We start from the raw sequence: 26,632 nt of genomic DNA, 5'->3' as shown, positions 1-26,632 counted from the left end.
CTTAGCTCCTATAGTTAGACCGAAGAAAAAAAACGTACCCTTGACTGTAATGTATAAAATTAATTATTTTAGATTTTAGGCTATTACTACTAGTTTGGCACTACTAGTTTGTGCTTATAGTCTAGTACTGTCACCATGTTTCTGAACTTCTGTCTGTTCACAGGCGTCATGTCTTAACTATATTATAAATCCTTACTTAGAAAGTTTGCTTTCTTTTTGTTCTCCTTAGTTTTCTTTCATGCTGATGTTACAGTTGAATGTTTATCTTGTGTGAACTGACAACTACAACCTGATTGGTCTCACTGCACAAACTGGTTTTTAAAAGCCAGTGTAGGTATCTGCATTCAGTATAGGTTTGTATAGTACAGGTATCGTCGGTTTAGGTTAAAATGTTTTGTTTGGATCCGGTTCACACCCAGCAGTGTTAAAATGGTTACAGACAGGTGTCTAAACCACAACACATTTAATATTTGTGTGAGGAGTGTGCTCTAAGCATTTATTCTTAGATGACAAGAGCAGCACTGCATTAGTCTTAGTACAGAACAGTTTTAAATAGCAGTGTAATGAAGCTGTCATAATGAAAATTATGTCTCATATTAGAAGTAAATAGCTGTCAATGTATAAATACTGCAGCTTAAACGACGTGTGACTTTTAGCCTGTCGGCATTTTGAAACTGCTAGACGGTTTCCCGATAACAGCATAAAAACTCGCAACATATTCAGTGTTCAACTTGAAGAAAGTTTTTCTATTTTTCAAGTCAGTTATCACAGTGATGACCTTCATTGTACTTCAAGACACCACTTGCTGTTTAGTAAGCTTTGGAAGCTCTTGTGCATTTCAGTTTATTTTATCACTGTGTTGTGTGGATGTGTTACCAGACTGGTGGTATATCTTGACAAGGTGAGCATTGCTGTTCTGCCTCTGCCCTCCGACAGAGAAAGAACCATGGTCATAGATACTAGGATTGCAAGGCTACACACACACGCACAGATGCACACACACACACACAACCACACGCACGCACACTCATGCAATCAATCCACTTTAACAGCTTCTTCAATTCTCCTATCTCCATGGTAACTGATATTAATTATTGCTGTGTGTATGTGCATTTTTTGTGTGTCTGTGCTTGTGTTGCTGTCTGGGAACCTTCACCTTCTAGATTATGTGATGATGTAACTGGAGCCTTTCAGGGGGCCTCTGAGGGTGGGAAGGACAGCGTGGAGGGACTGTTGTTTTCTCACACCTGATTGGGTGGTGGCCAGAGTGTTCTTGCAGAGGCTTTTTTTGTGTTTGATGTGCAAGTCACTGGCTAATAAGATCAGCCAGATCGATTGAAACCTTTTACAAATGCAAGTGCTTGTGTATTATGTACACTAGACACAAACACATTTTCAAAACCTCTCTCTCTCTCACTCTCTCTCTCTCTCTCTCTCTCTCTCTCTCTCTCTCTCTCTCTCTCTCTCTCTCTCTCTCTCTCTCTCTCTGCTCTCTGCTCTCTGCTCTCTGCCCCATCCATCGCTTGACAATGTGCCTGAATTGGAGAAAGGCAGGAAATGGTTTGGCCTAATAATAAACAATGACATTCACCGATCCCGGAGTAAGAGATGTGGAATGGGAAGGCCAGTGATGGCCTATTTTAGACCTCAGAGTTTAGATGAGTAAGCACTCCCTTTGGGATGATGGATTCAGGCTAAGATACTATGTTTAAATAAAGACGACCCTGTATTTACCACAGCTTTCTGCCTGGTACCTTCCCCTACAACTTACATCAATGTCTTATGTTTGCCTTCCTCTGCCTGGGTTATCAATAAATGCTCTTTGCTACCAATCATCAGGCAGAAGAGAGTCACTGGAGCTCAAACTTTCTCTGTTGAAAATTGGACCCAGCTACTGGGCCTGAATGCTTTTTGAATATAATGACTCAATCAGACTCAAATCCTAATATGTTAGATTTTTTTTTTTTAGGAAAGTTTATCCATAGTTGTTCGCGTAAAGACAGCATTAAATAGGATTGAATGTGACAGGCTTTATTCAGTTTTTTTTTTTTTTTTTAAATCTAATGCTATACTCAACAAGATATCAAAAGGTATCACTTTGGTATTGGTATTGTCATTGTCTGGCATTGTTTTGAAGATTTCATAGAATATGAAGGATATTCTTACTTATATAGTAAATAATTCAAGTGAAAAAATAGTTCAATTAAAAACACTTGCCAAATCTCAGACACATCACTAATTACTACTTTAAACTGAATAAGGGATGTGGTTAATTTGCCTTTCATGCGTGTTTATGAATGAGAGGTGTAACTTCTGAACCTCCCCATGTAATCTAATATTGATCCACCAGAGAGACAGTGCACGGACGTGGGCGAGGGACGAAGAGAGAGTTTGAGGTAGACAAAAGCCTTGCTATTCAGGGAATGGTAGTGGGGATCGAGGCAGCAAAAGAGCTATGTGTGGTATCCTGTTACACAATGCCAATTTACTGTTTCCACACTCACTACATTCTATACAGCCCACTCCAACACCTCCCTCTCTCTGTAGCTCTCTGCGTCCGCCTCTCTCTCTGTCCTTTGCTTCTACACACACCTTCATGCTATTTCTGCTGAAGTACTTTTTTTTAATAACACACAGAGAGTAATACTCAGGCATGCAATCATAGTATTGAATTGTGTGTGTGGCTGTGGTAGCTGACAGCTGAAAGCTGCCTGTGCCTGGGAGCGTCTGTGCAGCGTCTGTCATAGGTTGTATGAATGTGATGTGGCGCTGCTGCATCTCGCCTGTTTGTGTACGTGGTGTGACATTACAAAGACCTTGTTTCCGTGCTCCCCGGTCTGTTTCGTGTCTGTGTCCTGATTTTACCCACCACACACACACACACACACACACACACACGCGCGCACACACACACACATGCTCTTGCTGTCATCATTGTAATGTGTGATTCACATCACTCAAGCCGTGGCTCTGCTGAAAGCTTAATAAGGTTAGAGAGTAAGTGCTGTGTGTTTGTGCCTACTAGCTGCTCTCTGCGCGTAGGTGTGTGTCCGCATGTATGTATGTATGTGTGTGTCTGTGGGAGTGGATGTTGGAGGACTGAGGTGACCGTCCGTCCTGTGGTTGCTAGTAATTCAGGTGATTTTTTTTTTTTTTCATTCTCCTCCTCCTCCTCCACCTCTTTTTTTTTTCTCTCTTCTCCTCCACTCTTCTTTCCCTCATCCTCCGGAGTCAAGTCGCGAGTTTCCGTCAGAGGAACAAGTGATCGCGCTTCCACCTCCTCCCACTCCTCCCACATCTCCTCTCTCCCTCCCCTTCCTGCTTTGCTGGGTCTCTCTCTCCCTTTCTCTCTCTCTCTGTCTCTCTCTCTGCCTCTGCAAAGCATTCCACTCTGTCCCGATCACTTGCCCCCGGCTCACTGCTTTCCCTTCTTCTCTGTCGTTCAGTGGCTGTATGAAAGGAGCGCCGTGTGGTCACAGGCGAGGCTGGTGAAAGAAGTCAAAGCAGAGGTAAGCACCCTCTCTCCCTCTCTCTCTCTCTCTCTGTCTCTCTCTCTCCTCCTCTTCTCTCTTTCCCTGTCTCTCCTTCTCATCCTCAGGGAGTGGCAGACAGACTTGGGGGGCAGCTCTCAGATTTGAAATATCTCACCTTAGACTGCTTGATGTGATTGTCATCTGATTATCATCACTCTCGTTCCCTCCACTCAGTTATTTTGCCACTGTCTCTTTCTACTGCTTCCCCTCTTTTCCTCTCCTCCGTCTCACAGTGTTTGATATCATCTCTTATCTCTACCTGTCTTGCACTCCATCTACCTCTCCTTTTGCTCATTTGCTCCCTGTTACAGTCTTTCCCTCTGTCTGCCTCTGAGTGAAGTGCGGCACACAGCGCTGTACATCTGTTGCGTGTCATTCTGTGCTGCAGATCAGATTTCTCATAAAGGCCCCATGTTGTTCTTAATTGCTTCGCCCGTGTTTCCCAATTCTCCCAGTTATCTGTCCGATCAAATAAATCTGAATCAGACCTGAATAGAATATTTGTCGAATATATTATAAGTACCTTAAAAAGACAAATAATGTTTGACTGATTGTGTCTCAGAAGTGACTTATCCACTTTATATGCTGCTTAAGTGTTAGGAAACCTCACTTTTTCAATCTTTAAACGGTATGAAGACAGTGTTTTCAGTCTGAGAGAATGAATTAAAGCAGAGGAGAGGAGTCAGCGAGGGTAGATTGAGTTTGGCCTTGATAGTGATTGGCTGTTTAATGGAGATCTATGGTGTAGGGTGTTACTGCGCTCCAGGCTCTGTCACAGAAACATACTTACACTATTACTCTTTTGTCTTAGCCGGCAGTTTGTGTTGGTTATGTATGGAGCCCGAGTGAGCGCTGAAAGGTTGGAATTAATGTTCGTGTTTCAGAGAGACAGAGCTATAGACCGGTGGATGTTTGTGTGCGTGTGTTTCCACTGTGCACTCGGTCAAGGCTTGCATGCTAGTACCTCACTGAGAGTGTGTATGTGCATATTCCTGTGTGCCTTTCCACTTGATAGTGCACCTCAAATCTGTTTATATTTACTCTCTGCTATTAGATGTGACCGCTCATTCTTTCTCATACTCCTTTTCTTTCCCTTGTCCTCTCCACTGTCCCCTTTTTGCTCTGTTTTGCCTTCATACTGTCTCATCACTCTCACTCAAAACCTGCTACTTTGTTGCCTCTCTCTCTCTCTCTCTCTCTTTCTACCTCTACACTCTCTTCTTTTTCCCGTCTTCACCGCCTCACCCCATCATCCTCCCTCCTGCAGGTTGTAAAATGGATTCTCCTCAGTCAGAGTCATCAGGGGAAGGGCAGAAAGCGGAAGAGAATAGAGCCCAAGGTGAACTACAAAAAGGTAGGAGACACTCTGCTGTATTAAGGCCTACATCTACCTTCCCTCTGCTCTACTTCTAAATCTTGCCGGTGTCTCCTTCTCTTTTAGAAATCTCTCCATTCCTTTCTGTCTGGGCTTTTACTCCTGTAAAGTAGCTGTGACTGTCTTTTATTTCTCTGACAACACAATAATGTTGATGTGGTTCGTCTGCAAAGACAGACTACCCTGTACTTACTTAAGTCTTTGTTTATGTTGTGTCCTCCGCCCACATATTTAACCTTTTAAGAGCTTGTATACATCACATACCCTCCACTGTTTCTTTGTGTGTGTGTGTGGTCATGGTCAATGTGTGTGTAGGATGGTGTCTGTGTTCGTCTGGGGGGGGGGTGGACACCATTTGGCCTCGACATTCAGGGATTGAATCTGGCTTTGAACTTTTGTTCCCTCCATCCTTCCTTGTCTTCCCGTACTCCCTGTTATTTTTCATTGTTTACTACCAAATAAAATGGTGAAAAGTGCCATAAAACAACAGCCCAAAAAAAGATGGTGCTGCGTGTGTGTGTATGGTTAATTAGGGCTCTCCGGGGACGGCTAATCCCCTCCACACACTAATTGACGCACACGCTTGCACACTTGCCTGCATCATTAATGAACGCACGCTGATCTATAACCCACAGAGGGCCAGAAGTCATTAGTGAGAGTAGAGCAGCTTTTATGTATCACTTGCAATATACTCAGATATTGTAGACAGAAACATTTGCAGAACCTCTCATCTTTTTGTACAACACATTTCATGGCATGAATAAGTTAGGTAAGTGCCCCTGGGTGGACGGAAAAATAAAACACTGATTCATTGCCAAGGATATTGTGGATGTATATCCAGTGACTTCTGAGAGCTTTAAATTGGCTTTTAACACGCTTAGCTTTCAACAGATGTAATATAAACTTTATTCACAAGCGAAATCATACATTTTTAGGCTCTTCCTAAAATTCAGAGAGTATTTCATGAAAACCTCAAGTGGGAACATAATTTCTCCGTATTAGATTACCTCCAATTCCTGTGTTGTAATTCGGAGCACACAATGAATGAAATGCCTGTAGAGTGCGCAGCCAGTGCAGCCCCCTTCAACCACCTGATACCTACTGTCTGGCATATTTACAACGTACACACACACACACACACACACACACACAAATACACTTACTTCTAAGGGGCAGCAAAAGGCCCCCTTCCTGTGGGGGGAAGAGAGTGCTGAAATCAGCCTCATGAAAGAATAGCCAATTACTGTCCACTTGGCCATACACAATAGTGAGAAAGAGGAGGGAGGGACGAATGGACGGACGGATGGAGCGAGGGAGCAGGGGGATGTAGGGGCGGGGGTGTGGGAGGTCAGCGTTTGAAGTTACACCATAAAAGCCATCCTGAAAGGAAACACGAAGTGACCCCTCCTCCCCCTTTCTATCCACCCCTCTCCCCTCGCCTCCCTGCGGCCCGGCCCTCTCCTCTCTCCTCCTCTACGTCTCCCTACCCTCCCTTTGTTTCTGTGTACAGAGAGTGCCCCATGGATGGACCAGGTGTATTTTATATTACTCCTTCATGTACTTCAAACGCCAAACAGCCCAATTTCTACTCAACCCCTCCTCTCTTCATCTACCTCTCCTCCCTTTCTCTTCCCCTCTTTCTACCGGCCTGTTGCAAGGCTATAAATCACTCAGCAGACCTGATCGGCAAAAGAGGGGGGAAAAAAAAAAAAAAGGTGGGGAAGGCGGTTACAACACAGGAGATTGGGAGGTTGAAGATGAAGAAAAAGTTGGGATGGATAAGAAATGAAGATAGAACTGGAGCATGGAACAATGAGAGTGAAGTATGAAAAACACTGACCACTGACTGACTTTGAGATTAAATTGGAATGGAAACAAATTTAAGGCATGAAATGATGAGCTTGAGTGGAAAAATACAAAGGGAGAGGAGATAGCAGATGATGTAAAGGAAAGAGAAGAAACAGGTGATGGAATGACTGTATGGAAATAGAACCAGAGGAAGAAATAAAAGTAGAAAAGCAAAACCAAAAAGGAAATCAGAAATTGGTAACACAGGATTTTAGGAGCTGATGATTGAAGTGAGAGACAGACTAGTGGTGGGTTAGAGGTTGATGATTGTGAATTCCAGTGAGGTAATGAATGTGTTGCAGACATTTGAGAAAACGAAGAGTGGAGTGGATATTTGAGGAGACGAGAGAAGCACACGAGAGAAGAAATGTTACAGGGATTGGTCAGATGATGTAAGAGTGGTTTGGAAGAGAAGACAGAGATGGTGAGGGAGGGAATGGAGAAGGCAGGAGCTTTAGCGGGCAGGAATTAGGCTGAGCCAGGGTCGCATTTAGAGCTAATGACATCATGGATGATTAGGGAATATACGCACACACACACACACACACACACCTATAGATGCACACAGTGGTAAGAGCCAGACACCCCCCACAGAGCAGACCCAGATCTGGTCAATTTAATAGAGCCAAAGTTTATTACCAACTTCCCCTCGTCTTTGTTTCTGTGTAACGTTATTGATTCACGAGCACCTTAGCGTGCGCGCCTGACTCTTTTTTTTTTTTTGGTGTACACGTTTAACTTGGATGTGCACGTGTGATGAGCGTGCATGTGTCCAATGCATGTGGAGAGGTCTGTGGAGGGATATTAGTCATGCCCGTGTGGTAATGGGCCTCATTTTGCTCTCATTTTCATCTGCGGTATCCGTAATGAGAGGGTCCGTCTGCCCCTGCTGATCAGGACAGGAAACCCTGTAGGGGAAAAGCGCTGCGGATAGCGTGAGATCTTGGTCAACTTTTCTAGCAAGAAAATGCTCTTCTGCTCTTCAAAGAAGCAGTTTGAAATTGACCCGGGTCATATGTTGATCAACTGGTGCAGCCTTGCCACAGAAATATGTTCAGTACCGTCAGGCTTCGTGTCACAACTGGCCGTTGGAATGGGTTTAATGAGTGGCAGATGCAGCAAGGCTAAAGTAGCATTATTTCAACTCTCACACATACAATCGTCAAAATTAAAACTGTACTCTGACCCAGTGATTTAAAGTTGTTAATGTTACTGAAGTAAATTACCTCCATACTTCAGGCTTGTGTAGCTCTGTTTCACATTTTTGCACCGGAGCACAGTATATTCGATTCAGTATGGCCGATCCTTGCACCTTTCATGCAGATGTGATAAGGTTCTGTATATAAAAAGTGTTGACATAGCTCTTCCCTGCATAAACAAATCCGGGAAACTGTATAATCCTGAATTCTTGTCATTCCTGCTGAAATTGTTCTGCACCGCACTATTTTTAACCTCACACTGCTCATCTCTCTGAATCTAAGGATGCACAATTATTACGACCACCAGACTAATGAGAATTATTTTGGTGAACATTGTGATCATAATTATGAGTAGCCATCATGTGATTTATTATAGTTTGTAATATCTCCACTTTGTTAGTTTGTTTTTTTCCACCACACCTAATGATTTCAACCTTTGTAGTATTCATTGCACAGACTAAGATATGTAATTATAAACACTCACTATCTTCAGAGATTGTGCTATTGTGATAATATATCTCAGAACAGGGATGTTTCTCTGTGTCACATATGCAGCAGAATAAGTGGCTGATGAGTCAGTCTCCTCCTCAGTGTCACTCTGTCACCTTATTTGCACCCACATGGCAATCTGCACCTTCCTGGTTGATGGATAAGGCTACTGTGAAGACATGTACCGCCAGGTTTGTGTTTGTGACTGAGGAAATGTCAACAACATCAGGTTCAGAGGAACAGCCTGTCTTGATACTGCACAGTGTCACCTGTTGAAACAGAGTTCAATTTACTTAAGATCTTCCATGTCAGGAAGCAAACTTTCAATATTATTCCAATACTTAGCAGTTAAAGCTGATAAATATGTGATTTTGATTATATAAAAGATAATTGTGGATACTCAGTTTGGAGATGATATTGCACTTGAGTCAGGAGAAAACATGTTATTGAGGACATTGCACAAAGCAGATATTGTTACTGACAGAACAATCTTACCACAAGGTCCACTTAGTGGCTGTTCTGGGGCTTTTAGCAGATGGACCTCCCCCCCGGTTGTCATGTTATTATACAAATTTGAATTTCCATTTTTGTGAGTGTGGCGCTCAGATCGAATATTCCAGATCAGCTACTAAATGGACCTTGTAGCGAGATTGTTTTTCAGCTGTTGTTTCCAAAGTCAAAAATAAACTCTCAGTCTCAGTTTTTATGTTAATATTTTTTTTTCTGTTAATGCATCCAGCGGCAGTCTTGATTTTAACACTTGTTGCTCCTGAGTTAAGTGGTTCAATCAGCTATAACAACTCAGAGGTTTTAGAGTTTGATGTTTTCACTCAGCAGGTTTCAGAATCTCTTGTTACCGCTGTACATTACCTCTACAGCAGGGTGTGGCTTTCCTTTTCATACATCCCCACCTCTTTCGTTCATTCCCGCCAGCTTTTGCCAACACTGCCGCTGTGTGTCAGCATCTCTTTATTAATGACAACATTAAACTCTACTACTCTCAAGCTATAGGCCTAAGAGCTAAGCCGTAAATGCTAAATAAACCCTAATGAGGGTGATTTTGCTCCTATAGCAGCACAGGCACGCCGTAAGGACACAGATGCCAACTTCTATTTGAGGAGATACTGTAAACCCAAAGAGAAATGAAGTGGCTCTGGGTGCTGACTGAAATCCCTTGTGTTGGGCTGAGGTGCGATGTTGATGGTTGGAGAGGGGAGGTAGTAGTGGTAACTGGAGCCGCTGTGGGAGAGTAAACAGTAGGGAAGGCATGATCAAAAGCCTCTTCACTTGGGTGGAGTTTGCAGGTGGCGCACATTATCCTGCCATAGTAGGCTTCTGTAAGTAGGGGATGGGAAAAAAACAAGGAGAGCAGTGTGGAAATTGTTTCAGTCTGTCTTGTTTGGCACTTTCTCGTAGCTTTAATTAAATGTAGCCGAGGAGAGGGAGATTGTTCGTTTGTGAGATGTACAAACTGAATTTAGTCCAAGTCAGTCTTTTGACTTAAGGTCTTTAGACCTAAATGATTTGCGGACACAAGTGTTATAAATTGCTGGTCATAATAAGAAAGCCCGAGTAGCAAATTACCCGACAGTCTTGTCTGTTTTTCTCCAACTACCTCGCAAACTACCTCTTCCTCTCTTTCTGTTTGTTTAGAGCTTGACCAGTACCATGAAATAAAGCATATCCGTTTAGTAATGGTGTTTTTATGGCATCTGTTTTGTTGTTGTTTTCTTTGATAAGACGTCACCACTTCAGAGTACACTCGGCCATATTTGGCAATTCAAACTCCACCCCCGAGCAGTGCTGATGAGGATACATCACACATCTGGTTTTCCTTCATTTCTGTTTTCCTATCTCCAGTGCAGTGTCCCCTGGTTTATACTGCCATCTCCCCGTCCTTCTCCTGTACTCTTTCTGCCTTACACTTTTTCTTACTTGGTCTGTCTCCCTCCTTCTGTTCCTTTGTCCCTCTGTGATTTATTGGCAATGAATCAGGGATGAGGGAGTATGCCGGAGGAGAGAGGGGAACATTCAGGGAAATGGCTGTTTCCGGCCAGACTTCATCACATCAGGATGGGAAATGGCTTGAAGAAGAGTGTGTGTGTTTTTCTGCCTCTGTGTGTGTGTGTGTGTGCATGTGTGTTTCACCATCATTAGACCAACTGGGCATCAGCTAAGGGCTGCTCAGGTTGAGTCCAGCTCTGTGAGTTACAACCCTTTAATTTTCTTTTAATGAAAGCTGGACTTGAGCTCGGCACACATACATTACGGAAACATACAGAGTTCATGCAAAGGAATTGATCCTGTTGATGTAATGGGATATTTAAATGACAGTTTGACTAGGTGTGTTAAGTCCACTGAATAAAATTTCAAAGGTTGTCACAGTGAATTTATTATGTGTAGCTATATGGTTCAGTTTTTATAGGTCCAACTCATGTTAATGCTTTACTTATTAAATATAGTATTACTAATTACTTACAGCAAGGTTTCCCACTGCACTGAAGCTTTACCGATGTCCTTCACTTTTAGTCGCTTTGGATAAAAGCATCTGCCAAATGAGTAAAGGTAAATGTAAATGTACTCCTTACCTTGTTGAACTGTCACCTTATTGTGATGGACAGCCGTGTTGCCTGAAGCCTCAGGCTCCTGAAGAGGGACATCCATGGCAGACTGGTTTCAGGTGAGAGGTCAAGTGAAGTGCATTGGTTGCATTTGTTCTCTCGGCTCATCACTACTCGTAGTGTGAGATCTGAATGCAAACTCTCTGACATCATCTGGAAGCTGAAGGCTGAGGTGTTTACATAGGGAATGTTTTTCAAATCTTGCCTATGATGCTGAGCTTTTATTAATAAAAGGAGGACAGGTGGTTGGATTAAGTTTCCCTAGCAGGTTGGTTTAGGATGAGGGGTTCAGAAGAGGAGGAGCTGCACGATGGTGTGACCAGGCCATAATGCACAGTCAAAAACGAAATTATGGATGCACATATGGACAGATGGATGGAGTTTACGCTCCCTCGTGTGAACAACTGGACCACACACTGTCTATTTTATTATATACATGACCCTGACTTCAGCAGATTGACCTACAATAAGGGCACAGACACACACACACATGCTGTAGCTACAGATGAAAGGATCACTGCATTGCTCTCAGTACACTTGAGAGAAGATTCCTCAAGGCTCAACTCATAAGCTCAGACAGAGCGTGAGAGATAGTGAAACACCAGTCACAGGAAAAAGGAGACAGAAAGTGAATCCAGGACATCTAAGGAAACAGCTAAGGAAACGGATTAAAAAAACAAAACAAAACAAAAAAACAGATCAATAAAAGTATCATACTGGCTTGGTCATCTTCTGCAGTATGTGTGTGAAAAGTGCTGAGTAGGAGGAACAGATTGTGTGGGAATCAAGGGATCAGTGTGGCAAACAACTGCTGTTTGATTCACACTTCTCTCACACTGGCTTTGCATCAATAAGCTGTTGATCCAGCATTACCTGCCAATGAGACTTTTCTGTCCATGTTATGTGTCTGTTTGAATAACTGAGTCTCTACATTTTGTTTTGCAACAAAACCGATTAAATTCTCCCTAAAAACCCACATACGGTTGTACAGACTGTATACACAGCTGTGTGTCCACTTGCTTTATTGTGCTGGTAACTTATAATTCTTCCTCCACCATATAAGACCCTAGAGTTTAACCTGTAAAAGTCATGCTGGGATATGACAGGATATTACTCTATAAACTGACTGTAAGCAAAACACAGTGTCTTTAAAAGTGTATGTGACTGACAGGGGCGTTATCTGATTGATGTCTCAGGATGCTGCCAGATTACAAAACTTTAGCAATATAAGAAAATCAGGCTGTTTTACACTTAATTTCTCGAGTTTTATTATGTCCAGATTTCCCGGCGGCCGCGCCGATGGAGCGTGAAAACTGTTTTCCCTTTTGATAGGTAGTAAAATGTTAGAGAAAAAGAATCTGTTAGAAGAAAATTAAAATTTATGTTAATTTATGTGTTAGAGATGAGAAGATTTATGTGTGGGGATGGGAGGAGAGGAGAGAGAGGAGATGGCTCCATTTGTGCTGTGTTAATGAGGGAGAGCAAGACAGAAAGAAAGTGAGGGGGAGAGAGTGCCAGCGTGTATTTGTCTCATTTATCACTCAGCAGCAGTTCTGTTTTCGGGGTCATTTGAAGCTCACAGCCTGTCTCATCTCGTCTGGGGACTCCCTGTAGTCTGCGTGTGTGTATGTGTTTGTGAATAGGGGACATACAGTAAAAGAAAAACAGAAAAAAAAAGGGAGGGGTGTAAAGAGATCCCCGGTCAGGGTTGACGATGCTGACAAGCTATTTCATGGCAGGCATAGCTGCTCAGAACTACTTAGGCCCTCATGACTCTCTGAGGAAGGCACCCATGCATGCTCACACACACACACACACACACACACACACACACACACACACAGACACACACACAGACACACACAAAGACACACATTCAAGGTGAGGCAATGAGTTGCAGTGGGGAGATCTGGGGAGGGAGAGTGAGGGGTAGGTATACAGAGCAAGAGTAACAGCAACATGCTTTCCACTGAAGTGGTCAAAAAGAACTCACACACACACACACACACACACACACACACATACACATGCATTCTGAATCCCAGAAGCATTTGAGTGTCATTAAAGTGCAGCTGTGTTTGTCTTTCCAGCACACATGGAAAACGCATCACGGAGAGAGAGAGCGAGAACACAGCCTGCTGAATATGGCTGCCACAAGATGTACAAAAACAAGCGCTGCACTTTGTCACTCACACAGCCTCGCATTGTTCACCTTGGATTCTATTCAAACACAATTTTTAGACATCCAGTATAATGCAGTGCTATAAAAACGCGTTGTAGCACGGAGATCACGGTGTTAAACCCGGTGACACTTCGGCGAGGTATTTAGAGTAGAGTCATGTTCAGTATTGGGCTGGGCTGTAAAGTGGAGCTGCTTTTTTATGCTGTTCACATAAAACATGATTTAGGCATCACCTCACAGCTTTCATAGGTGTAGTACGTAATGTTGTGTTTGTGTGTGTGTATATGTGTGTGTGTATGAATGTGGCGTGCTGAGTGCTTAAACATCTGTCTTTCCTGGTAATGACTTGGGAGCCAGCAGCGCCCTCAGACAGTCCTGACGCAATTAGCCTTGTCAAAAAAACACACACACACACACACACTCACATTACAAACACACATATGCACACAAAGTAACATCAGCTGTATGGTACTAGGCCCAAAGACGCTGAGCATAATAGAAATTCCTGCACATGAAACCAATAACTAAGTGTCTAAGAGATGTGACACTGTGTCTGAGGGCAGCTTTTCTTCGCTTTTCTGTTCAATTGTTGAGATCATATTTTGCTATGATACTTTTTTTGTCTCAACAGCAACATCATTTTTCCTAAAATTTAAAAATAGCCTAACTATTTTTAAGTCCATCCTAAAATGATGCATTTTAAACTAGTCATTTTCTGAAATAGGAGTCTATAAAACAGAAATCTCAAGGCTAACAGCCAACAACCATGTTCATTATCGATTAAACTGCACATTACACATAAGTTCCTAAATCCCAAGGGGATGTCTTCAAAATTGTAGTATTTTCTACACCACATAACATTAAAAAAAAAATAAAACACAGGAAGTGGACTTTAGGCCTTTTTGTTTGAAAAATGATACAATAATTGATTTCATAATAGTTGTCCTTTAATTTTCCATTGATTCAACTGATCTATGACCAAACAATACGGGGACATTAAAAGTTCAGAATTATGCTTATTTTCCTGGGGAAGAATAAAATGCTGTAAAATAGAGGTAAGATGACAAGTCATTGCAAGGATGAGGATGTTATATTGTATAGTCTCTCATGATGCCAGGGAATGACAACACAGAACTACTGTTAATGCTTCCAGAGGTCTGGTGTAATCTAGTATTAGCACAGTCAGACACATGTAAAAACCATTCAGTTGCTGCCAACAGCCATACTGCAGGCGACAGCTTTGGCTCCAAATACTGCAGTCTGAGATATCATATGTTGCTAAACTGGAAGTGGAAAAAAAACAGAAGGATTGTCTTCCTGAGGTTTTAATGCAAAGTAAACAGCAGGTTTTGAATTTCTTTCCATCTGTTTTTCTGTTTGTGTCTCTTTGCGGTGCTGTTTCTTATTCCATCTCTCCTGTTTCTGCTGTGTCTTTTGTCATTCTCTATTATCAACTCCTTTTCTTTTTTTTTTTCTTTGTGTGTGTGTGTGTGTGTGTGTGTGTGTGTGTGTGTGTGTGTGTGTGTGTGTGTGTGTGTGTGTGCATGTGCGTGCGTGTGCGTGCGTGTGTTGTGTGTGTCTGTGCAGCAGATATCTGGGCTTAGTCCATCCCACATACCTCTGTCAGCTCAGACTGCTTAGATCCAGCCAGACTGGGGTTCACACAGGAGACAACGCACAATTATACTCCACACACACAAAAACAAATGAGACAAAGATGTGTCTTTGTGTGTCTCAGACTTGTTACCTTAGCTCACATGCATGCAGAAAAAACAGCTATTAGACTCTGACTCAGTACCACAGGAGAATCCATAGAGTCTCTTCCTGAGCATGACCTTTCCTTTTCATGGCTGCACCTATGTCTCTGCTCTCACTCTCTCTCTCTCTCCTCCTCTTCCACTCCTTCTTCATGTTTGACTCTGCCTGCCACGCTCATCCCATCTCTCGTTCTCCTTGTTTTCTCTCCCGCTCTGGCTCTGTGTCTGTCTTTCTCAGTGTATCTTTCAACGGCAGTAGATGTTATCGTTTCACACTCGGGGTCATCACCAGTGCATGTTTGTGTTTTACCCCTATTATTGTTGTCATCTGGCTCGACCCAGCTTGAATGAACAAATCATAGCTGCCTGTGCGCGCGCGTGTGTGTGTGCGCGCATGTGTGTGAGTACATGCGCTTTTGCCTTCTGTGTGCAAGGTAAAATTGCCAACATTCAATTGCATGAACGGACAAAAGTTTTTTAAACGCTTCACAGTGTGTGTGTTTGTCTGTCTTTGTGTCTCTGTGCCTTATTAACCCTTGTAGTTATCATAATCAACAGACACCACTGATAATATTTATCCACGACCCCGTAAAGGAAACTGCTGTGTGGCTGGTAGCTACTGTTGTTTTTTTTTTTTTTTAAGTTTTTTTTTCCCCCCAGGGATAATATTTAACCAGGACCCATAGGCTGCTCTCACCCTCCCAGGATAAGGCCAGAACAAATGACTTGAGGAAATTAAACCTGGGTGCTCTGCTATTTTCAGCCATAGTCACATTTCATACTTCCGTACCTTGTGTGCTCAGGGAATGAGCAGTTGAGTATCTGTGAGATAACTGAGTGTACTGTGAGAGACTGTGCATGTGTTTGTGTTGAGCATCAGGGCTCTACTAAATTCCAATATGGTGATAAATTTGGATTGAGACGTGAGTATTTCCCTCAGAATTTTCTTCTTGGCAGGAAGAAAATCCCCTGAAGCAGGATATAGACATCACAGGATGCTGAAAGTCTGTGGTGAATTATTATGAATGTGTATATTTAAGGAAAGAACTTCTCAACTTGCACAATATATCAATAGCCAGAGAAAAAAAATATTGTTTCAATTTGTGTGTTTAAAACAGATCATGAATATATAGTTTTTAAAACATCTGGATCCTATAGTTTTTTTTAAGCAAACATTAAATAATGTTCTTGTAGGGACTGTTTTAAGCTGTGGATTTGGAACTCTAATGAGTATTTACTGAATGAGGACTTTGTATGGGTTTGATTCAAAATAAACTGCAGTGCCTATGTCCACCTGAAGGAACATGTCAGTCACTCATTGTGTGTTTCTGACAACAATGAGGTCTATGGCACAGATTTACACTTATTATGTGTTAGTGGGATTAATTCAACCTGCTTTTGGTTTTTATGTGGAATTGGTAATAGGAAAAATAAAGAATATCATCAGGCTTTTCTTTTTAGAAGAGTGCTCCCATCAGTTTGTCCATGGGCAGTTACACAGAAAAGCCTGTATTCCTCTGTTCTCCACTACCCCTTTCTCCTCTGATATCCAGCTGTTTGGATGTGTCACTGGAGTACAAATGCTACAGATTTTTCTCTCACACACACAAACAGCAGTCCCTTTGTTCCAGTTCTCTTTCAAAGGCCTCTCTCTTTAAATGTTCATACGGGTGATGCCATGGCAAAACACTGCTGAGACTTCGGTTTACCCCCCCTGTTGTGACTGGTACTTGTACTGGTTGTTTGGGGCACTTGCATGGAGGGTTGTTGGATCTAAGGCGGCTTGTTATACCCTCCCAGCAAAAGGTGGCGGGTGAAAAAGACACTGCTGGTCACACAGTGAAGAGGAGGCCCATGTCTGTTTCTGCCTCCCCGGGACAACAGCAGCACAAGAAGTGACAGGAACTGTCCTACAGGGGAATTGTGCTTTCCAAAATTTGGAAGAAAAAGGCGGAGGAAAAAAAGGCCTATCTGAAATGTGCACGTGTTTGAGGAGTTGTTTGTGTCTCCATCGGGAATTGAACAATGGATTGTGGGAGGAGGAGGAATGGTACGAGGGAGGCGAGGGAGGCATCCACTGGAGACACTTAGATTTGTGCCTTGCGTCGAAGCATAGAGTGCCAGAGATTAATTAAACTTCCCCTGTTTTGGAGGTGTGTGTATGTGTGAATGAGTATGAGTCAGAGCGGTGTTGAGTAGGAGAGAAAACATGTTAATTGCCTCCATGATCAATGCCAAATTGCAGGAACATAGAATTTTACATAATAAAACACCCCGCCTTCTGTGACTGCACAAAAGAAAGAACAAAGTGTTAAGACAGTGAAGAAAAGCGACCTGATGAGCTGTGGAGCGCATCTCTCATGCCCGCTGAAAGCATGTGCACATCTGTACTTTTTGTGTAGTAGTTGACCCCACTGCCGGCTCAACCGTGTATGCTTTTTCAGCTTAACCCCTGATTCTCAACCCCACTACGACCCCATATTGCTTTCTGATTGGCCTGAGACTGTGAACTTAAAGACCAACAATGACTACGGGCTGCGCGGCCTAACAACCAGCAGCTGATTAAATGCACAGTCACAAACACAAGCATTCACACAAACATGCATGGGCATGGACTGGGTTAAGTATCAGGTATTCATTGAGAGCACATCATGTCTTCATGTTGACCACATACTGTAGTTGTCCTGTGCGTACACACTACTACACGCTCAACAATGTATCCAGCACATGTAACCAACAGCATAAATGAGGCACATGGACTTGATTGTTTGTGTATTGTAAGTGCTGTGGATATTTGTTTCCCATAATATTCATACTCAAGCTGGTGAACAATCCTGACACTTTGCTTGTTGCCAGCAAATTTGTTTGTGCCGGGAGATACATTAATGAGACATTGATCCCGACAGTCGTCGTGATTGCAAGGTCAAAACTTCATAATTTCGCTCTCTTTTTCTTTTGTCCCACTCTGTCCAACTTTCTCAAGAGCTCTCTATTATATGTTTTGATTCCTGATGATGATTAGGCTCACAACTGATTGCAACAGCAAAATACACACACACACACACACACATGCACACACACACATGCACACACACACACACACACACACACACACACACACACACACACACACAAACACACGGAAATATACACCCTCATCCCTCTCTCTGTAGATGCTGTGGTTGTTGATTGAAGCCACTTTCAAAGTGAAAAACAAAGAATGAATGTTGTTTATGATGAGATAGCAGATAGATAGTCACAGCTTTTGGTCATGGCAGAGGTCATCTGTCTGTGACCAGCACTATCTGTGAGATCATCACCACGCTGAAGCAGCAGCAGCAGCAGCAGCAGGTGTGACATCATTTGAGGAGATCGTAGCACAGAGGACAGCTCCATTTCACAAGTTGAAAGGGTAACATGTGACTCACAGATAACCTTTCAGCATGTGTGTGTGTGTGTGTGTGTGCGTGTGTGCTTTCTCCAATCCATTACCCGAAATGGGTTTACAGAACCTATGATGTCAGCAAGCCATTTTATAATGTATTTTTAGGCCTTGTGAAGCCACAAGATTGCCGTATCATATCCCACTAGTGTATAAATATTTTTTTTTCTTTTTTTTTTTTTTTTTAGCCACTTATCATTCTTGCACCTTTTATATTTATGGTGCCTTCTCATTACTGCTGCACCTTTTACTAAACTCTCCCACACACACACTTTAAGAAGCAGAACCTACTGCTACCGTGTGAGAGGGGCTTCCTGCTATCATGTGACTATTTGATGTGATAATTAAATACAGTTCAGTTGTTTGTTTCTGTCTGGAGGAAGGTATTAACACTCAATCTGCCGCATAGAATCAGACGCTATTTATAGCACTTACACCTCATTCGTAGGTTAGGACTACTTAATATTTACCTATTTAAAAAGTACACTGAGTATGAAAGAGAACTGAAATACCCCTCGCCAACATTTAATATTCCCGAGCTACCAGCAGTTTCTTTACATCATTTGGTTTTTCGTTTTTTTTCCCCCGCCTTTTTCATGCTATTTTATTCCTGACCATCTGCCCCGTTTTGTTGCGCATTTTAATTCTGTGCAGCTGTATAGAGCAGTTACAGGCTAATTAAAAGTGTAAGTATTTGTGATGCTATTATTGCTGTCGTGGCTGTTGAGAGAATCTTAACAGCTGCTTGGCGTACTGTTTCTCTTCAAGACCTGAGCCTCCCGGTACAGATTGAGGAGATAGATGTTTGGGCCCTTAAATCAAGTGTAAAATAAAAACGGACAAAAAGAGATAAATGAAGCAAAGGGGGGGGGGGGTTTAATTGGTGGAGCCAGACGCACAGTTTGGACCAGTGAAATGAAGAGTGAAAAGGAGTTGGTATGGAGACGGGAGCAGACAGTCATGGAGACAGAGGCAGAGGGAGAGAGAAAGGGAGGGATTTGAGGGAAAGAAAGAGTGAAACCTTAGTACCTGAGGTGGCGTGGGCTGAGGCCTTTAGCTGCTGGTGCCAGAATGTGTTTTTACGAGCCTGTGGTCAGACAGAAATAAAAGGCAGCCGAGCGGTTGAATGGCATCACACACACACACACACACACACACACACACAGACACACGCACACACATACACTCATGCACACATGCGATTCAATGGCCTCTCAGAAATTGCAGTTTGGTTTTATAATGTCACAGTTATTCAATGTCTCCAACCCCCATAATGCAACTTGATTGAACAAGCAGTGGACTCTCCCCAGTGGTACAGAGGTAGGGAGAAGGAAGAGAGGGGAGGAAAGGGAGGAAAAGAAAGCATTAGCAACACCTCTGTATTCCTTTTAATGGCGCCATGGGCACAAAGAGGTTCTCTTATGTTCTTTGGAGACATTATATAGATTTTATGGTCAGTTAGTCCAGACTTTTTACACAATCCCTTTGGTGCATTTTCTTTTTTTTTTTTTTTTGTCATCTCCATTGCCCTGTCTGTCATTGTCTTTTCCTCTTTTCTTCTCCCATTTTATGTGGAAGTTTATTTTTTCTTTTTTTTATTCTTTTTACCAGCAAACTTACAATGAGCTTCACGTCTTGGATTATCATTACACGCAACCACTTAAAGCCATAATGCACAGTCCAGTGAGAATGGTGCTTAAAAAAGATAGGAGAAAATAGGAGTTAGAACAAGACAAGTAGAAGCAGAAACATCGGAGAAGGCAGTGATGATTCAGATAGCAGGGGTTATCTGAGGTACCTCTTGCAAAGATGGGATGGTAAATGATGAAAGACCACTTAAGATAGCAAGAGACGAAAAGAGGTGGAGATCATGACCCTGTTTAGCACAGAGGATGTGAAGGAAAGATTAACAAGATGGAAATATTTCGAATCAGTCTTGTCATTGCATAATGACTCCTGAAAAAGGACACACGCTCGCTCTCCCATGTACTATACAGAATGCAGAGAGTGGTACTCGTTGCCATGGAAATACTGAACAAGTGATGGATTGTTGGAAAGGCACAGAAAAAGATTAAAGATTTACAGTTGTGTTTTTTATTTGGACAATCCCTTTTTCATCTTTTTACACAATCTCAGAGAAAGAAGTGTAGAGCAGAAACAATTTATTTGCAACTCTTAAACTATTCTTTTACTGCAGCCTGATCAGTGTTAAAGAGGGAAATATCACAATACAGCATTGATTGATGCGTGTGTGTGTGTGTGCGTGTGTGTGTGTGTGTGTGTACACATTCTGTACAGAAGCCTAAAGAGCTTTGATTCATTTTTGTGCTGTACAAACATGCAGCAGCAGTAGCATGAGTAATGTTGCTTAGTCCCATAGTCCCATACACCCACACATATGTACTGACACACACACACACACACACACACACACACACACACACACACACACACACAAATACACACATACAAATACAGTTGCTTACTCCTTTTGACTCTTTCTCTCCTTTACTCTCAAACTCTCATTTTCTCCAACTTTTCCCAGTCACATGGGAATACCATGTACAGCGGGGTACACACACACACACACACACACACACACACACACACACACACACACACACACACTCTCTCAACTATATACAATTAATTTCATTTATAGTTTGTGGTGGACATCATATCCTGTGTTTACAATAGCTATGTTTACTATCTCATTGAACTGTCAGTCACTTGTACATGCATGCGTGTGTGTGTGTGTGTGTGTGTGTGTGTCATTGTTCTGTCCAGGTTTAGAGGTCAGTGTGTGATGGGGACATTTCAGCAGGATATTTCCCAGAGGGCCTTGCAAAGCTCAGCTCAATATAGCGTGTGTGCAGCCAACCTCTGTCAGCGGTTTGTATGGAAGTGGAGTGTTTATGTTGGTGTGTGCATTGTTTTATATATATAATGTCCCTGTGAGTGAGATTACAGATGGTCTAAGTGTGTGAGAGAGAGACTGGATGTTTTACCATTAGTATTCCATAGCTTTGACAGACAGTATGAGAATTTAATGCTTCTTTACTATGGTGAAATTCTGCAGTGTGAGAGTGTGTGTGTGCGTGTGTTTGTGTGTGTGTGTGTGTGTGAAAAGATCTTCTCACATGATTCATTGTGTTACAGAGGAATAAGTTTGCCTCTTCAGTGGTAAAGTGCTTTCAGCACTGTACTATTAAGGGCTATTGTTAGAGTTACCCATGACCTGGTCATGACATGGGATTCTGTGTGTGTGTGTGCGTGTGTGTTTGTGTGTGTGTGTGTGTGTGTGTGTGTGGTTTGCTGTTTGTAAATGTTCATGTGTCATTCTTTGGGCTCTACCCATTAATGTGGGAGTACTCAGCCATAGAGTTCACCTTTTCCACAGTAATTGCTCTCTCTCTCTCCCTATATCTTACACACACACACACACACACACACACACACACACACAGACACACACACACACACACACACACACACACACAGGCTCAACTATATCCAGCTATCTTGAACCACACTTTCACTCACTGGCATGAATTGTGAGCCTTAAAGCAGTTGTTGAGCACTTCAGTAATATGATAATACATACATTAGGCAGTGATGGAAGAGCTAGAGAGCCTTTACTGAAAAGTCACAATTCTTGTGGTTTTCATCATATTAAATCTCATTTGTAATGACAGTTAAGGCCAGATATTTTCCAGCCTCTCGATATAGATTTATTGAACATTGCATTTGTGCATTTGGCAGGTTGTCTGGTCTCAAAGATGGTGCAGTCTAAACCACAGAACATAAAGGAGACACTAGCATGACTAAGTGCTGTAACACTTGTTCCAAATTCCACCTGACGCAAGTGCCATAAGGTTGTAGATAGAGCTGCAGTAATTAATCAGTTAATCAATTAGTTGATTGACTGAAAAATCAGCAACTATTGTTTTAAGTATTATTCTTTTTTTTGGTCAAAATTCCTCAAATGTGAATATGTTCTGCTTTTCTTCTTCTTCTATTAAACTGAATATATTTGCCATTTGGACTGTTGGACCAGGAGTTTTTAACATGTCACCTTGGCAAATCGAAAAGATAATTGACAGATTACTAAATATTACAAGTGATTGTTAGTTGTTGCCCAAGTTTCAGGTGCATGCAGCGAAGCTTAAAGGTGCAGAAAGTGAGATAGAGCAAGGTGGCTGAGATTTCGTAGCTTGTACTGGCAGAGTTGACTGGCAGACTTGAGTCGGTCTTTGCTGCATCGGACTGAAAGTGTGTACCCAAGCACAATGGATTTACAGGAAATAATTCATATACATAGTGAAGTATAAAATGTAAAAAAAAAAACCCCAGAAATACCCAAATAAAGTGCTTTCAAAGTTGCACTGAAATACAATACTTAAGTGAATGTACTTGAAGATGGAGATGATGAGGCAGATATGAATGTGTGCCACATTAATAATGATATAAATTGATTTGTAATGTATCATCACTCAGGAATCTGTTTTTGCAGACAATGATGCAGACATATTGATTCCCAGCATAAGTACATACAGGAACAACAGGACCCCATTGGTAGTGCAGAGGGGTGTGCGTGAGCACTGTTTTATTGCTGTGGACTCCTCACTTTTCAAAGGGTGGGAGAGTGAGAAGGATCACGGGTGGGCCCCAAACGGAGCCTTTAGAGATGAAGACGCCACTTCAGAAAACACTCAGCCTTCACAAAATGGAGGGAGGGGGGACGGAGAGAGGGGAGAGTCGATAGAGGGTGAAGGGAAAGACTGGATATCAGATTTTCCATTGAGTTAGATGGTCATCAGTGTTTGTGATTGTGTGTGTGTGTAGCAGTGGCAGGCGTGTTTGATTTGACCACTTGCCAGCTAGAGCCTAGGTGTTATTCTCTCAGCTCCAACAGCTACATGCTGAAATACTTCCTGGTTTTAGGTCAGGCATTTCCCAGCAGCGCTAAGGAGGTTGTTTACCAAAGACAGCTTTAAATGGATAGTCTCTTTCCAAAATATATATTACACAAAATCAGCTATTTACTCTAAACTTGCTGGAGGTGTTTACCTGAATAGAAGAGTTTTGTCTGTTCTACCTCCTCCTCTGTCATTTTCTGTTTTCCCCCTTGCTCTCTCTCTTTCTCGCGCTCTGCTTCGCTCAGTCACACACACACACATACACACTTCATACCTATTTTCACATTCGTCTCCACGGGGCCTTCAGCCATTAATTGTGTCCCAGACTGGGACCAGAGAGAAAGTGTGGCTGGGAGTGCTGGGTGTATCTAGAAGAGAGGCAGGCAAGGCTGGGCACAGCTGTCCCTCGAGGAGGAAGCCGCTCTCTCATATCGCTGCCCACATCCATCCTCAGAATAATCGTCAAAACTCACCGCTGAGTTTTTACTGTCCCTGAAGATGTTAGTCATCAGAAGAAACTAGGTTGTTTCCTTGAGGTTTACTTCAGGATAACACAAACAGTACATGCACCATTAGGAAGCAACAGTGAGGCATTTCCTCTTTCCTTCAATCCTTTTCTTCTTTTTTGAATTTTCAGTCTCCATCTTAGTCTCAATCAGTGATTTCACTGCAGTCTTACAAACTACAAAGAATAATTGTTCTAAAAGATTTCTTTCTTTTTTTTTTTTTTAACAGTGTGAGTCCCTGAACAGTGCCGCTCTCTTTGTTTCTCTACAATAGCGCAATATCAAAAAAGCCTGTGTCTTTGCTTTGTTATACTTCTCATGCTCTCCTCACTTCAAATCACATTTTCCCTTCATCTGTCCTGTTCTACCTATTTTGTAATATTTCCCAGTTGTACAAGATTCACTTGGTTTACCATGTTTATTTAATCACCTTTTCAGCTCTGTTTTATTATGCTGCCGTCTCCTCCGTTTTGAAAAGCCGCAGTAATTGCATAATGTGTTTTTCAAACCTTTCCAACACAGAGAAGAAAATGAAATGAAACTTATTGGGAAATAATGTAAATGTGTTTGTGAGTGAGTGCACGATAGACAATATGTGAATAATTTCTGCTAGTCTTGATTATTATGCTAGTTTAGTAATTGAAGATGCTGGAGCCAGAAAGATTGGCCTTTTTTATTCACATACTTCACAAGAAGTCTCAACATATGTAATGAGGAAGCAGGTATTAGTCAGCACTATTAATCTCATAAACTGTTTTGTCTCCTCAGTTGACGTCAGAGCAGCTTGTGATGCTTTTGGAGCTTCTGTTAGAGGAATCCGAGCTGAGAGTGGCGACAATGCGCGCTCTGCAGAGAACCTACAACCTACAGAATCAAGACGCTGAGGTAAGGCCACACACATGCACGCACACACACACACACACGCACGCACGCATGTGAGCATATGTATTCAAGCTCTTGCAATCTCCTCCAATGATATAAAGTAGAAGGTTTCCTCTCTGTTCCCCTCCCAAGGCACAATGCTTAGTAATTGTAATAGCAGCTCTCTTCTTTACAGCAGCCTTTACTGACCAAATCCCACAAGTATTCGCTTCATGTTTTAGTACGACACAAAGTTCCTTAATGGTAACAATGTTTGTGAGTGTGTGTGTGTGTGTATGCATGTGTCTATGTCTGTTTACGCCCTGCTGCTGTTTGTGTGGACAGCTCCTTCCTACACAGCGGCCTCTGTCAGCCGTAAACTGTCCACGCTAACCTCCGTCATTAACACGCGGCTCATCTTGAAAAGTCAAATTTGATACATATTTAGTTTTTCACAAGTTTCTATTAATTCTATGAGCTGTTATGTCAGGGCAGTAATGTACATAATGGGGCTCAGATGTTGTGGTGTACATAGCCAGTTGAGTGGTTATTGTATTGAATCCAGACATCTAAAGCTGCATTTAAGGACAGATTTTTTTTTTTTTTTACATTCCACACTCTAATTCAGGCCACTTGTTTACTTCAGCACAAATAAAAACTAGTGCATCTAATTGTGTATTTTTAATGTATTTCTGGGAATTTACTGGCTGGAAACTGAAAGTATAATTTGATTGAGAGACTTAACTTGTTTCTTTAGGTTTTTTGTCTTACATTTCATTTTTGTGATCAACCTTACAAGCCGAGGCCACTTTGTGTCTGGCCTTGGGTCCAGCTTTAGGCTTAGACCTCTTTAGTCGCACTTCCTGGCAGATGAAAGGAGATTCTCCTCTGCAATTTCCAGGAAACTTTCAGTGTTTTCTAAAAATACACCAGGCCATTATGCATATAGTCATGCATGGAAAACGACACACTTACACACATACGCTCCCTTCCACAAACATACACACAGCTGCACACACCTGTCTAAAGGCAACGGTCCAGTCCTAATGTTAGCAATCTCATCCAGAGGAGGTTAATCACCTACGTCTCCCCTTATAAATGTGGCCATTTATTCTCCTCTCTTTCCGTGTGTCGCTCTTTTTCTCACACAGCTTCTGTTTGTCTGTGCAGCATCCTTTCGCAGAATCAATTGATGATTGATCTGTTTAAAATTCTTGGACAAACGCAGGACTGAGTGGCATTCTGTCTGTGGCCCGTCACTGTTTACTTCATGGAGAATGAGAGATTTTCAGAGTGGATGAATATTGGATTATAGGAATGATTTTGATGGTTTCTGAAAGGCCGTTGGTGAGACATCGACTCAGATAGCATTGCGATACGCCTGATTGATCACCTGAAAATAGAATTGTATTATCAGGCCAACCAGGATTCAGTAAACCTCCGGCAATTCCTCTTAAGATGATTTCATACCACGTGAATGACAGGAGTTTTGGATATTTAATCATTTTAATTAATCTGTTATGTTGAGCATTCTCTCATTACTTCAACTTAATTTGGGGATAGCCTTGTGCATCTCTTATATGGTAGCACAGCATGCTGTTACATATTGTTTCACCACCTGTCGGTTCCAGAGATAAACATTTCTCTCTGCAAGCAGAGTGAAGCCTTAGTGAGACGCTATACAGTGAAAGTGAGAAAGGAGCTTGTCTTTGGGATGAAGGTGCTGTGGCATGCAAGCTTAAGTTTCTGTGTGTGTGTGTGTGTGATCTGTGAGATCATGTAGACGATAGTGAAAGGAAATATGTGGCTGACCACCAGTGTGCGTGCAGTGGGACTGCTTTGCGACCGGTGTGAGTGACCATGAATACGCGCGTGTTAGTGTGTCTGTGAGCCGGAGCAT

At 42.2% G+C, this 26,632-nt stretch overlaps 1 protein-coding gene across 4 annotated transcripts in view; it reads left to right on the top strand.

Annotated features, from left to right (window-relative positions):
* The window catches only part of aopep (aminopeptidase O (putative)), a 71,984-nt gene that overhangs the window by 33,865 nt on the left and 11,487 nt on the right, over nucleotides 1-26,632 (top strand). Inside the window, exons 13-15 of one of the 4 annotated variants that reach the window (XM_071483413.1) lie at nucleotides 3,447-3,509; nucleotides 4,801-4,887; nucleotides 24,640-24,756. In XM_071483413.1, the coding sequence (XP_071339514.1) occupies nucleotides 3,447-3,509; nucleotides 4,801-4,887; nucleotides 24,640-24,756 (267 nt within the window). The other 3 variants (XM_071483414.1, XM_071483416.1, XM_071483415.1) reach the window with 3 other exon arrangements.

The sequence above is a fragment of the Trachinotus anak genome, unplaced genomic scaffold (genome assembly GCF_046630095.1).
Source record: "Trachinotus anak isolate AG129_WGS33_773 ecotype Australia unplaced genomic scaffold, CSIRO_AGI_Tana_v1 ptg000008l, whole genome shotgun sequence".
NCBI lineage: Eukaryota > Metazoa > Chordata > Actinopteri > Carangiformes > Carangidae > Trachinotus > Trachinotus anak.
Note: the sequence above shows the minus strand (reverse complement) of the source record. Positions and strands in the feature narration are given on the sequence as shown.